This window comes from Cannabis sativa, chromosome 8 (assembly GCF_029168945.1).
Source record: "Cannabis sativa cultivar Pink pepper isolate KNU-18-1 chromosome 8, ASM2916894v1, whole genome shotgun sequence".
In the NCBI taxonomy this organism is placed as follows: Eukaryota; Viridiplantae; Streptophyta; class Magnoliopsida; order Rosales; family Cannabaceae; genus Cannabis; species Cannabis sativa.
The window spans coordinates 23,060,354-23,074,997 of record NC_083608.1 but is presented as its reverse complement, the minus strand read 5'-3'; the positions used below and the strand labels follow the sequence as shown (position 1 = coordinate 23,074,997).

At 32.4% G+C, this 14,644-nt stretch overlaps 2 protein-coding genes across 5 annotated transcripts; both read right to left on the bottom strand.

Annotated features, from left to right (window-relative positions):
- Positions 1-9,141: 9,141 nt before the first annotated feature.
- On the bottom strand, positions 9,142-10,566 carry LOC115700980 (uncharacterized). Its single transcript, XM_030628660.2, has 2 exons — positions 10,198-10,566; positions 9,142-10,064 (listed from the first exon to the last, which is right to left on the bottom strand). The coding sequence occupies exons 1-2, from the start codon at positions 10,345-10,347 to the stop codon at positions 9,417-9,419; spliced, it is 798 nt and encodes a 265-aa protein (XP_030484520.2). The 5' UTR covers positions 10,348-10,566; the 3' UTR covers positions 9,142-9,416.
- A 1,287-nt stretch (positions 10,567-11,853) lies between these two features.
- On the bottom strand, positions 11,854-14,205 carry LOC133030205 (probable glucan 1,3-beta-glucosidase A). Of its 4 annotated transcripts, none has more exons than XM_061102593.1 (6): positions 14,047-14,205; positions 13,792-13,911; positions 13,036-13,218; positions 12,546-12,704; positions 12,254-12,423; positions 11,854-12,152 (listed from the first exon to the last, which is right to left on the bottom strand). In XM_061102593.1, exons 2-6 carry the CDS (start codon positions 13,840-13,842, stop codon positions 11,972-11,974), a joined length of 744 nt encoding a protein of 247 aa, XP_060958576.1. In that variant the 5' UTR covers positions 13,843-13,911; positions 14,047-14,205; the 3' UTR covers positions 11,854-11,971. The 4 variants fall into 4 exon arrangements, with proteins under 4 accessions (XP_060958576.1, XP_060958578.1, XP_060958577.1 ...); XM_061102595.1 differs by having other exon boundaries at positions 13,036-13,188; XM_061102594.1 differs by lacking the exon at positions 14,047-14,205 and having other exon boundaries at positions 13,792-14,036.
- Positions 14,206-14,644: the final 439 nt, after the last annotated feature.

Below are 14,644 nucleotides of genomic sequence, written 5' to 3'. Positions count from 1 at the left end.
ACTATGCAGTTCAACGATCTTTTATATCTAATGAACTCTGGATAGTATTCAACTCCACATAAACTCTATCACACTAAGAGAATCATGATCTTTATAACCTTTAGGGGTGGATCATAGTCTCTATATACTTAGGGGTGGAGGTTATCCATAGTACCCTATATGTATATTCTTAGGGGTGGAGTCTATTCCACAATTCCCTACGAAACACATATCTTGTTTAAACATAGAAGTAATATAATGAGTTAGCTATTGTCAATATAAATCCTTGATCTTGATTGTATGTTCCATTTCGATTTTACTGTTGTAAGTAAAATTTTGATACCTTTGAAAGTTCTTTGTTAAAGTTTCACACTACCTTAATTGAGTGGGAGAATTTTAAAATTCTATACCCATCTTCATTAGGTTGATAATTGTGATAGGTACTTAAGAACACTACTGAAAAGCAAATCTAACCATTCACATGGATAGGTATAGCTTATCAGAATTATGAGAATAAGATAAAGAACTCTAGTTCAGTCCATTCGAATGACTTGAACCAAGAATTCTTAATCCTCATAAAATTTGATGGTATCTTAATTTTGATTACTTTAATCTCTGGCATGTATTTTTCACTTCAAATACTAGTCTGCTATGTTGATGACTTAGTCTTAACTTAAAATTTTAAGACTAATACAAAAGTCACAACTAGGTAACTCTCCAAACAATCAGAGGTTAAAAGTATTATTTAACCAGACATCTGCTATTGAGTGGGAGCTATCTGAGATGTAATCAAATAGGGAACATGAGAAGATATTCAAGAAGGATTTATGAAAGTGATCTATATGTCAGATATTAAGAAACTGTATATCAGTTGTCTTTGTATCTCACCATCTAATTTCGAAATTCTATAAGATGGTGCTTACTTTGGGGGTGGAGGAATTATTGTATAATAATTCAAGCTCTACCAGAGAAGAACTATAACTTGGTCTATTCGAAAATACCAGAAAGTTATATCACTGAAGAAAAGTCTACACTGTATTATCTCAATTACATATTTTAAAATATGAGAGATATGTCTTCTGTTAATTCAGATGTACTTTTAAAACAGTAAAGATTTCAGTATCCAGTAAAGCATATAGTAAAGGATGTTTCATAAGTGTATTTATGAACTAGTTTCCAGAAGTTTGGGTGGATTCAAATATACTACACTTGATCTGAAGATCAAGATATCAGATTGACCTATTTGCACAGTTTGTTTTATATTAGTGCAAGTGGGAGTTTGTTGGGTTTTATGCCCTAAATAAAACTCTTTACAATCTGATTAGTTATCAACATAAGAAATTTGAAGTGATTGATGTTTGCATGAATTTTACATGCTAATGGTTTAATATGTTTAATATGTTTATTACATTCATACACACAAAATCAGTTAAATCCAGATCATATGTTTATTCACAATTACAGTATCGTCAACACAGTGGAATGTGATTGTGATCATATGAATCAAAAGTTTTGGTCCCTGTTTCATCAGTATTATTGGATTTACACTAATGTGATAATCAGCGATGATGTGTACTTACACTTGGAGTAAGTGTTATGTTCTTTCCAGGACATTAGTAAAGTATACTAGTTTCGAATGTATGGAGTATACATTGGACTGGACCGATATTGCAACTAAGTTAAGATATTACAAACTTACCGTTATACATATCTTTCCAAGTCAATATCAGTAGTTGATCTTAAGATTAAAAGAATCTAAATCCTGATATGCTTGGGCTCAACTCAGGAGTGCTATTCATGTTCTTTGATTTATTAGTTAAGCCTACTTTTGGGTCAGGGTGATACGTATATTTTGGGAACATGATAGTATGATTGAGTGGGAGTGCTGAACATAAATATGGAATCTATAGCTTCTATTTGGTGTATAGAAGTTAACGATGATTCCCTTCGAGCTTAGCAAATAGAAGTAAATGGATGAGCTCTTGTTTAACCGACTAATTATTAGATCACTAAACACCATTTACAGTAGCTAAGTGTTTTAAGGGCAAAATACATTGAGGGGTGAGAACGGTAAAGAAATCCCATCTCGATGTAAATCATCTATATAGAGGATCTTTAAATCACAATAAGATTATAACAATGGTTAAATGAGATAGTATATTGGTATCGTGAAACATACAATATGCTCTATATAGAGTACGAGAGTGCAATTCTAAGTTCTAAGAGTGGATTCAACGAAGAATTAATAAGTAGGAATTTACTTGGTAAATTTGGTTCACTTATTGGAAGCTCAGCATATAGATCCATGGTCCCCATTCTAGTTGAGAACATTCTGCTTGTAAGACTCATTAATTGATTCGTGATTGATCAATTATAATTCTAAAGTTAGACTATGTCTAATTTTATGAATTTTCACTAAGCAGGGGTGAAATTGTAAGGAAAAGAGTTTTCTGGGTTTATTTATTTATTAATGGACTTTATATGTCTAATTAATAATTAAATTAAATGACAATATTATTTAATAATCTATTTTAGTTATTAAATAATTAGTTTTGGCATTTAAAAGGTTAGAATTGGAAAATTGGCATTTTTGAAAAAATAGAGATAAAATTTGATAAAATTGCAAAATTAAGTAAGGCCCAATAACACCATATGGCCGGCCACTTAATGATGATTTTTCAAATTATTATTTTCATTATTTTAATGCCAAATAATTCTAAACCTAGACCTAGTAGTTGCCTATAAATAGAATGTGATGGCTCAGTCAAATCACAAGTTTTCAACAAGCCTTTCTGACAGAAATTTCTCTCTTCAGAAAACTGAGCCTTCCTCACTCTCTACCTTGGCCGAAATCTCTCTCTCTCTTTTCCCTTCATCTTTTTCGACCCTAGTGAAAGAGTAAGTGCCCACACACAGCAAGCAGTAACTCAATCATAGATTGGAAGACTGTGAAAGATCAAAGCTTGAAGAAGAAGGAGATTCGGGCTTAGATCTTGATTATACTCTGCTACAGAAAGGAATCAAGGGTTAGAGATCTGAGTGGAATGAGACATTTATTCCGCTGCATCAATGTAAGGTTTTCTTAACTTTATATGTGTTTATTTTATCGTTTTAGAAAGTTCATATTTAGGATGTTAATAAACATACTTGTGAGTAGATCTAAGATCCTGGTAAAATAATTCACAACAATTTTTTCATTATTTTAATGTCAAATAAATCTAACCTAAACCTAGGTGGTTACCTATAAATAGGTAGTGATGGCTTCAGGAAAAATATGATACATCTCATTCCTTCAGAGAAAAATTCTAAGCCTTCTTCCTATACCCTAGCCGTCACCTTCTCCTTCTCTTTTCTTCTTAAAATTTTCATACCTTGAGTGATAGATTGAGTGCCCACACACATCAAGTGGTATCTCAATCATAGTGTGGAAGACTGTGAAGAATCCAATCAATAAGAAGGAGAATCGGGCTCAAGAAGGAGAGAAAGAGATCCAGGTTCAGATCTTTGGTGATGCTCTGGTACAAAAAGGAATCAAGGGCTAAAGATCTGAACGAAAGGAGTCATCAAATTCCGCTGCACCCAATGTAAGATTTTCTTAAACCCTTATGTGTTTATTTCATTGTTTTAGAAATTCATATTAGGATGTTAATGAAACATACTTGTTAGTAAATCTAGATCCTGGTAAAATATTTCCAACGGAGGTAGCGGTGTATTTGGAAAGATCAAGACGCAATTTGAGGAATATAAATAGATTGACAAGGAAAATGCAAGCCATTTTGGTAAATTTTTGAAGGTCGGACCTCTCACATTTTTGTCAGTGATATTTCACCAAGTAATGCTACATAAAATGAAGGTTGATGTTGAGAAGGCAGGAGAAATACAGTTTTACATTGGCCAGAATGAGTTCAGATTTAGAGTAGTTGAGTCTCCACTCATTACAGGCTTGAACTTCACATTGGGGCCAACAGAAGAGGAGAAGGGTTCCTGCTCGGGGTCAGACCGGTTGATCAACAAATATTTCAACTGGTATGATAGTGTGGAGAAGGAAGTACTTTAGGAGAGGTTCTTTCTTACACTGCGAGAATCTGGAAGACGTGTACAAGTTAGGTTGGTGCTCATTTGTGGAGGTAGTGTTACTGGGCTGTGAGGGTACACTTACGTTTCTTCTAGCATACCTGTTAAAGATCTCAATTTCCTTTTCCAGATTCCTTGGGGAAGTACTCATTTGCTAGAAATTATGTTCACCCTTCAAAATGGCATGTGAAACAAAAAGTAAATTATGACAAGAAGTTGAGTTTAGATGTTCAACACGAGTGCAAATACACAACGTATGGCTTCGCACCTGCAATATAGTATTAGGCGTACGAGTCCATTTTAGAGGTTGGGAGGAAGTGCGGTACGAATCAAGGGATTCAATTTCTAAGGATGCTTAGTTGGATCAACAAGGGTGAGACTGGGAAGAAGGAGCTCAGTGCATTATTTTTGAAATGGGTATGATATTTTCTTTTATGTTTAGAGCAATTATTCAAGAGAAATGTTTGGAATAAATGCTAACTCATTTTTCTTTTATCTTTTCTAAATCTTAGTCAGTAACTTGCAGTAATGAATGGACTATTTCCTCACCCTGATGAGGAGGAGTATTCCAGGACCATCACTTATGATGATGTGGAGATCTTTATTGAAGTTGGTTTGGATGGCACACAGACTGAGGATGACACCCAAGACCCTGTTATTTTCAAAAAGCCAAGCAAAAAAAAAGCAGCGGAACATGTCAAAAATGCTCTTATCCCCGATCCAGACCCTCAACCCATTACATCAGAGCCTTAATACACTGCATCATCTTCGGGCCTTGGTGGTGCTAAGTACAATGATTTGGTGGAGAGGTTGGACAAGATTGAGGTTGAGCAAAAGGGTCTTACACTTGTCAAGCCGAATCGAAGGAGGCATGTCAGACTAGTCATGTAGAGCTGAATGGTGGCCAAAATCTCATTATGGAGCATCGTAGATCCATCTTGAATGTGTTGTAGAGTAGGCTAGTGGCAGATCCAACACTAAAGCCATCAACAGATGCAGGACCCCCACCACCTCCCATGGAGGAAGATGGGTTCATCTTTCCCAACGAGTATGATCCCTATGATGAGGCACCAAGAGCTCCCATTGATGCACCTATTAGCTCCATAGGTGATAGCCAGTCACAGGGTGATGTGTTGGCCTTATAGGGACAACATAAAGGGGTTCTATAATGACCGTATGATTAGAATATGGATTAGTAAAGACAATTAGTATTAATTATTAATATTTTATGATTATGCATGATTTTATTTATTATGGGTCCTATTTTTAGAAAATAGGCATTAGAATTATAATTTCTCAATTTTAGAGATTTTATTAAACTCTAAGTATATTATTTATGTTATATGTAAAATTTACAATTTTTATGTTTTTTAACGGTGGAAAATGCGACGGATGGCCGATAGAGTCACATGGATGAGTTTAGTGTTGGATTATATTTTACTAAGACCTAGATTTACTAACAAGTATGTTCTTAACATCTTAAATATGAATCTCTAAAACGATGAAAATTAAACACATATAAAGTATGAGAAACCTTACATTGGTTGCAGCAGAATTCAATGACTCCTTCCGCTCAGATCTCTAACCCTTGTTCGTTTCTGTCGCAGAGTATAATCAAGATCTAAGCCCGACACTCCTTCAATTGTTTGGATTCTTCACAGTCTTACACACTATGATTGTGGACTAACTTGCTATGGGTGGGCATGCACTCAATCACTAAGGCTCAAATTTGTTTGTGAAAAAGACAATAGGATTTCGAAAATTGATTACATAGTGAGTCATGAATAGGAGGTTAAGGTAATGTACCTTCCAAGAATGAAGTTTTGTTTCTTGCACCTATAGAAATCTTGAAATCTCTTTTCCATCGTTGAAAATTGTGATAGGTGAGAATTGGAGTAGCAGGAACCAATCCAGGGTGATCTGCGTTACTCAGGTAATATGGCGAACGAATGTCTTCATATGGAGGTCGATCGATGGTGTTGGATTGAGAGACAGGAAGCTGGTCTTGTTGTCGATCGACTGTGTTTGATCGATGTACAAGATGTTGATCTTGTGATGATTGATCAGCTGGACTGGGTTGAGTAGCATGAATTTGATTTGTATCTGGTTGTAGAACGGCAATGGATTCATTCGGTGGTGGTGGAGCGATTGCAGCATCAACCTCTAGAGGATTTTGTGCAGTGGAAGTAGCTAAGATGGTAGCTCGGGTACGCACCATTGTTGAAAAAGAAAGGAAGCTTCAATTGAATTCTTAAAGATTGAAAATGGAGGAGTCTTCTAATACTATATTAGTGAATAGGAAAACATAATAATTCTTTATTCCACACGAATGAATATCAAGTGTTTGTTACAATTGGTTTGAGGGAGAAAGAAAGTAGTATATATAGGTAGAGAAATGGACTAACTAATTTAACTGTAATAACTAACCTAACTGACTTAGACTAAACATAAATTTAATATTTGTAAAAAAAAATGTTGCCAATTTTAATGTGATATGAGAGACAGCAATATTTATTAGACAACACTTATTTTATAAGTGTTTTTAAATAAAAGAACTAATGAATTGGTAACACTTATTTTACAAATATTACTAAATAAGTGTTGTAAAATATGTTTTTTTTTTCTTTAAGTAGAGCTCTTAGGATCTGTGGGAGTTATACCATCTTTAACTTTGAAGATCCACTTAATTACATCCAATAACTTTCTGATTTTTATGCTTTGGAACTAGATACCAAGTATCATTCTACTTCAAAGAAGTTGACACTTCTATCATAGCTTTCTACCATAGCTAGCAGTGTCTATTTACATTCTATAGCCTCTTTGTAGCATTGTGGGTTCTTCATGTCTTGAATTGTTCAAAACAACAACAACTATGATAATAATTAATATTAGCGGATTGAAATATACAAAATGGTATTAATATCAACTAATGTAAAAAGTTTTATAATTTAATGCAATAATTAAATTTAATAATAAAATATTAAGAATTATTACATAAAAAATATAAATTCACACTTTATTTACAAAAATACCTTCGTAAGGTAAGGACAACATTTGTACCTTTTGTGTGATTTTAATTACCAAAATACCACTTACACTATCACTTACACAATCAGACGATGGTTGCATAGTGGTTGTTGTGTGGTTGCGCGATGGTTGCATCAGAAGAAGGTTTCAATCAGACGATAGTTACAGAGTGGTTGCTGGGTAGTTGGTCGAAGGTTGCATCAGACGAAAGTTTCTGGGTGGTTGCTAGGTGGTTGGCCGAATGTTGCATTAGACGAAGATTTCATTCAGACGAAATAACTGTTAGCAAAATGTCTATACAAATGTAATGCAACTGTTGTGAAACATTAAAAATCAGAACAGTATTTTCACGTACGTAACTCTATCTATATGTCTTTTTATGATTTAATATAAATAAATTCACCATTAGAAATTTGAAAAACAACAAAAAATACACCAGCATAAACATTTTACTATAGTATTGATGTAAATTTTTTTTTGGATTATACTTGAGTTGGATTGTTTGGGAACTCTAGTTCAACTTTTTGAGATATGTCTTTCATGGATTTAAAAATTGAAGTCAGGACATTAGTATTATGCAAATTAAACTAGATTTCTGGTTGAATTTTAGTTTCGTAGTAGCTTTCTATACTTTTTTTTATGAATTCGAAACAACCCTTGTTTTGATTGATTCTGGTCGTCTTCTCAGGTGAAGTCGCCGAAATTAATGGTGTTTCTCTTTCTGGTTGAATTTTCGTTTCGGTTGGATTGGGTTGCTGTATGGTTGCGCGATGGTTGCGCGATAGTTGCCCAAGAAGCATGGATCCTGGGTTGAAAGTGTGTGTAATTTTTTTTTTTATTTGGGTTGTACATATGTTTATTTGGCCAGCTGAAAGTATTTTTGCAATATTGTTACTTTTTTGGTTAAAACTGAAAAAAAGCCCTAAATATTATATGTCACCTTATAATTGGCTTCAACTAATAGCGATATTAATACATAATCATAGATGTCTTTTAGCATTTCTCATATAAAAATAATATATTAAGGATTACTAAGGAGACTCTATATCTCACTCTCTCTTTAATATAATGACAAATGTCAAATTTTGAGTAAGGTTTGTTTTTGCTTAATATTTAATTATAATATTCTAATGTTATTATAATTATGCCATTCTAACTAAATTATTTTATAATAACTAATTATTTATTATAATTTGATTACTTCATTAATTTTTTTTATTTTTACTTAATTACAAACAAAAAAATATATATTTGGAAGAAAAAAAATAAAAAAGTACAATATATATACATTTAAATTATACATAGATTAATTGCAAGATTTTATTTTTTTTTTCAAAAAAGTAAAAACTGTAATAAGTTTAATGTATACAAAAAAAAAATTCAATGACTTAAAACTATTATTATTATTAATCTTTTTGTACTATTTTATATTTTATTAGTTCTTTTATTATACAGTACTAGTTTTTTTTTTGGATTTATCACTCTATTTTTAAATTATTTTTTTATTCTTCTTATACAAGTGAAAATTCACTCCACTTCTAATACAGTATTTTGGTAATTAAAATTACATAAAAGGTATAAATGTTGTCCACACCTTATGGATGTATTTTTGTAAATAAAGTATCAATTTATATTTTCTATGTAATAATTCCTAAATATATTAGATAGTTTATTAGTGTATTTATATTGATAAATAATATAATTATAATAATCATAAAAAAAATATTACTTTTTCATAAAGAAAAAAAAGATTTAAGTTGTATTAATTTTTATATTGCATAATTTTTTAAAAGGAAAAAAAAATTACAATTTTTAAATAAATATTAATTATTACTTTGTTTTATTTTAAAATATATGTATATGTTTTTTTTTCATTTTTATTCTTAATGGGTTAATTCTTTTATAAATAAGAAGTTAGTTAAATAATTATATGAGAAATAGTAATAGCACAATTGTAATAACATTATAATATCATAACTAATTATTAAGTAAAAATAAATTTTGCTCAAAATATGACATTTGTCATCACATTAAATAGAGAATCCAATTAAATAGAGAATCCAATAAAGAGTGGGATAAAAAGTTTCTTAGCACTCATCTAATATATTTATTATGATACAAATTTTATATTGTGCTATATTATAATTCAAATTTGAATCAATCCAAATTTGAATCCACTTTTAATACTTCAACAAACTTGAACAAAATGAGCTATATTAATTTAGCAATAGATCACTATTTTGCTTCTTAGGTACATAGTAATTTCTAAGCACATCCAAAGTTTGATTTACAAAATTAATTATTGGAAAAACATCAAATTACTAAAAGCTTTTACCTTACACGTTCTTCACTTTTCCAATCCTCAAAAACACAGGATACTTGACAACCTTTTTACCATATGATCCACCTTCATCACTTTCCCATGCTCCTTTAAAATCCTCAACCACACGATCCACCAAAAGCTCCACGCCCTTGTCCTTAGCTGTTTGATATGCTGACCATGACTTCAGATATGTCAAAAACTCCTCCAAGTTCATCATTTTCTCACTCACAAATTGAAACGGCCCCGTTTCGTTGGTCCCATCCACCGGCTCAAAGGGAAAATCAATGTCCCTGTATTCGTTCTCCACTAATTTTCGAGCTGAGTCCCAGTAAGGATGAGATTCAGCGTAGAACCGATCCAAGACTTGATCCACTGAATCGTTGACACGTGGCAGGGTATAGCACCAAGCCGCGACGACGCCGTTTGGTTTCTTGAGTACAAACCTTACTTGCTCATAGAAGTTTGGGAGGTCGAGCCAATGAAGAGCTTGGGCTACTGTAACCAAATCGACGCTTGATTCCGGTGCTACTTTTTCATTGATTTCAGTTGTGGACATGACTGGTAGGGTTTGCTCATAACGAATATTTGGGCGCGATGTTGTGAATTGGAGTTGTTTTAAGCTTGTGTCTGTTCCAATAACGTTCTTGTATATCTCAGCTAGCTGAAACATATGAAAAAAAGATGAAATAGCTAAATGGAACAACAACAAAAATAACAATTAATCTCAGCGACGGAAAAAAATAAGAAGAAGAAAAAGAAGATATTAATCATAGAGCAAAAGAGAATCTAGTCACCGAGTGGGCAGCTTGTCCAGTTCCAGTGCCGACATCCCAGGCGAGGTCGTGAAAGGGAGTCTTGGTGGCAATGAATTCAAAGAGCTCTTTTGGGTAATCAGGCCGAGCTTGGGCGTACGGCTCTGATTGCTTAACAAACAATTCAGCCATTTCTCTCCCTAGAGTTTTGCAGTTTAGTGAGTAATACCAATTTATTTGTTTTCGAATCAATTAAATATTATTAGTTTCTTGGGCACATATGGTGGAGGGCTATTCAGTGGGAAGTTTCTTTCGAATTTCTTAATGACTAAAATGTTTTTTCTTTTTCTTTTTTCAAGCCCCACCCATGACAATTTTAGAGTAGATTGTTTGAAGAAAAAGAGAAATCGAATTCTATGAAGAAGATAGAAGTTATAAATATATTTGTACACCTGTGCGTCGTATGTACATATCATGCGTTTTGGGTCCCAACGCTCGGAGACCGAAAATGTAAAATAATATTATTAGTATTTATATATATACTAGTAAAAAATTACGTGCGAGGCACGTATACTAAATTTTATGCTAGGTTTTTTTCTATGTTATTTGAAAGTTAGATTATTATTGAATACTGAATGCAATATATTAGTGTTTAAGAAAATTTAAATATGTTCTTAAGTTAATCCAAAAATAAACTAAAAATTAATGTTCCAATACTTAAAGAAACATTACTTAAATAGGGGTAAGATAAAAAGAAAATTAAAAATCAATCTCTAAATTGTTGATAATTGAAGATAGCATTAGTCTAAAAATTGTAGATAAGAAAACTAATGATAGTCATTGGTGGATTTCAATCTTCATTTTTTTTGATAGAGACAATAGTGTAATTTTTGTATTTTGCACTTTTCATTCTAGTCGGGTCCGCATATATTTGGATTATCCATTTTTTATTTGATAAATTGAATATGGTAGTGTCGATAAAGCGGCGGTATTCCTGCAAACAGTGATGTATTTTCATTTAAGATGATTAGACATGGTGTGCATAATTTATTTAATTAAAAAATTAACCTATGAAAGACATGTAAAACTATTTAATTTTTTAAAAACTACACCTCTGCAGTATATTTCATTAGTTGGGCAGCATTACACGAAAATATTTTTTCCACAATATCTGCGAACATGACAGCAGATAGGCTCTTTGTATTGTCATCAAGTTCAACATATGCTATAGCACTGTAAAATGCATAATAAGATTGTTAGTATATTTTTTTTTTATTTTAACTTAATTTCAATTTCATTATATGTTTTTTGTAATATACCGTGGTATAGGAAATCCTTCTTGGCCACATGTTGGCTTGTCACATATGATTTTTTCATCTCGATTGTATAAATCTATTTTTTTATGACATGCGTTACATGACATGTAATAAAAATTCTTGAGAGTATCAGTTATTTTTATTGCTGCCTCAATCCAAAAATATTTTTTCTACATCAAAATCAAATGGTGTTAATAATAGTAAGATATTGAAACGAAAGTTTTATAAAGTAAATATTATAGTAGTTTTTACCTTATTAAGTTACCGAGTTTTTCGTCAACTTTGAAATTTGGATGTTAGTCACTATTTCATGTAATCAAACAAAAGATTTTGGAGAAGATTCATTCAATCAGTGATTCATCCAAATTTTTCAGCCCAAACATAAAAAAAGATCCCAAAATTTCAATTACCTCAGGAGCGTAAGAGACTCAGCAATTAAAGTTGCAATTAAAGTTTACAGAACTTATAACACACAAATTTCACTTATTACAACACAATTTTCAAATTCCGAATAATGTGCAAAAATACCTGGAGGCTAGAAAATCTATAACATGCATTGTTTGTGAGATGTAATCTGGAGTCGGCCAGTTTGTTGAACCATCTCTACTTGAACTATGCTCCACGCCATTTTGGGAGCCAGGCGCAGCATGAAGATCAATAATGCATCTTATATCGTATGATCTGTACCAAAGTTTTTAGTTATATAAGAAAATTATTGTCTAAATACTTTTATGTATATTTAAAGAAGTAGTTGTCTAAAATAAGGTGTAAATCAATCCTACTGTGCCCATGAAAATGCATTATCAAGAGCTTCCAAAGTTCCACCAATGTATGGAGCAGGAAGATCAGGATCATAAGCAATCCACCATCCGACTGGTATTCTCACAGTATTAATTCCATGTCTATTTAAAAAATTGAAGTCTTCTATAGTGATAAAACTGTTTCTATGTTTCTGCAGATTCAAAGATGTCCAAACTATTGACAAAAATAAAAGTGTGCAAAATAAAAGAATACTTTGTGATAATTAATGAAAAGGAGAAAGAGAAGTTTAGGAGCATGAAGACATGGAGTTACCTTAAGAACCCGTTTAGCCTCATTATGTCCATAGCCATTAGCCAGCTGATAATCTCCGTGCAAGTTATCTGAAACGATTATCATTTGAAATGTGGCTGCATTACTGTCCCATCCCGGCTTCCCTGGAAAGTCTGCTGTAAGCTGACCTCCTAATGTAGCCTATCAAGTAAAGTGCACAATATCATTTTAATTATTAAACTCTAATTGGATATTTTGGATAGATAATTAAATTGATAAGACAATCTGAATAGCCTTTTGGGTCTAGATAGTCATGTTAGAAAAATCTTAAAACAATATTGCCAACAAAGATCTTTACAAATCCATTTTAATAAGAAGTTTCCCACAAAACTTTAATTAGTCTAACAATTATGATGAAAGCCCCATGGCCAAATTAATGAAACATGATCTCATGCTGCTTCTTCAGGATGTCAATATGGTAAAACATTGCTTCCAATTGTCTAGATAACAGCAAAAATATTGAAAAGCTGACCTGCAAATAGGCTCCAGTAGTCGTTTTTATGTGAACCCTATCATTGTTCCTTTCAACATCAAATGTTTCTGTAGTTGAAGGAGATCCAGCAGTTGCAGAAACAGAGCATCCTAGACCAGTACACGTCAAAAATTGTCCTTGAGATGTTCTGAACTGAAATTGTGATGAGGAAACTCTCCATAGCTACACAAATGACAGAAGCAAAACATTTTTTGATAGTTTTACTATGAAAGATTGAGGCCAAATGGGAAATTAGCTAACATGGGCAAGATTAGTATTTTGTTAAAGACTTCAAATCTCAAGATGTATTAAGCAAGACTATCTAACTAAATACTTAGGAAGTGAGTTTCAATTAGCATGCTACAGACAAATGAATGAGTCATCATAACAGACCTCTCACCCTTGCCTGGAACCTTCAAAACTACACAAATCAAAAGCAATCTAAGAAAATTTGACCTTTCAAATCCACTAATACATAGCTTTCTTCATCATCAACCAATCTCTTGCTTCCCTTTACATATCAAAAAGCACTAACCAAAACTATCATGTTTAACTGATATATTTATCATTGCGCTGAATTCAAGAAAAGTTCCAAATAAACAATAAATTTTATGGTGCTCCATGCTTAAACAATTAGATTTTTTTTTTTTATCTATTTTTAACATTCTGAAGTTAGGTAATTTGCAAGATAATTCCATTCACGAAAAAAAAGCGAAAAATAAAATAAAAAGCATAACAATGTGGTGAGAATCTAACCTTAAAGATTTCCCAGGAAGAAGGTGAATCTCTATCCACGGTTACATTCATGCCTCCACCATTCTCAGCAGACACGTACTTCTGTCGGGTTAATGACTTGATTTGGACCTCTGTTCCGTCCTGAAAACCAATATCCACAGAATACAGATGGGTCAATTCCAAAAGGTAAAGCAAACCCACAAACCTCCAAACTATCTAGTCCAATATCCAGAGAGATGGCGACGATCCATGTGAAAGTATACTCCAAGGACTCACCTTCTCCACCGCCACTCATTCCGATTTCGAATTAATTCAGATGGATTATTCTTCTAGTTGGGTTTGCTCTCATCAATGTCACTCCAACGTTGATTTGAGGTATGATATCGATCAAAAGGCAGAGAAAGCCAAGTCGGCAGTGCAAATTTTGATGGTATTTGAGAATATTTAATATCAGTTCAAATATTAATAGGATTTGTTTTATTATTATTTTATTATATATAAATAATATTTTATTATTTTATTAAATAAAAATAAAAAATCATCCCTAAATTTCTCATAAACCAACAATTTCAGTTATATAGGCACACTTTATATAGAATAGATATATATATATATATATATATATATATATATTTACACTATGTTTGGTAGAGGGAAGAGGGAAGAGAAGGAGGGAGGGGGAGGGGTGGAGGGAGAGGGATGGAGGGATTGGAAAATTCTCTTGTTCGGCAAGAGGGAGAGAAGAGATGGAAGGAGAAGATCTCCCTCCAAACACACTATTTTTAATCCCTCATAATATGGGGGAATTCAAGAAAAAGACAAAAAAAATATACGAAATTTCTTTTATACCTTTGAAAAAAAAAATATATAATTA

Coding starts and splice junctions, on each gene's coding strand:
- LOC115700980 (XM_030628660.2), bottom strand. CDS start 10,347: ATGGCTGAATTGTTTGTTAAGCAATCAGAGCCGTACGCCCAAGCTCGG. Junction 10,065..10,197: donor CTGGACAAGCTGCCCACTCG/GTGACTAGATTC, acceptor CATATGTTTCAG/CTAGCTGAGATATACAAGAA.
- LOC133030205 (XM_061102593.1), bottom strand. CDS start 13,842: ATGAATGTAACCGTGGATAGAGATTCACCTTCTTCCTGGGAAATCTTT. Junction 12,705..13,035: donor CTACTGGAGCCTATTTGCAG/GTCAGCTTTTCA, acceptor TTTACTTGATAG/GCTACATTAGGAGGTCAGCT. Junction 12,424..12,545: donor AGGCTAAACGGGTTCTTAAG/GTAACTCCATGT, acceptor TTGAATCTGCAG/AAACATAGAAACAGTTTTAT.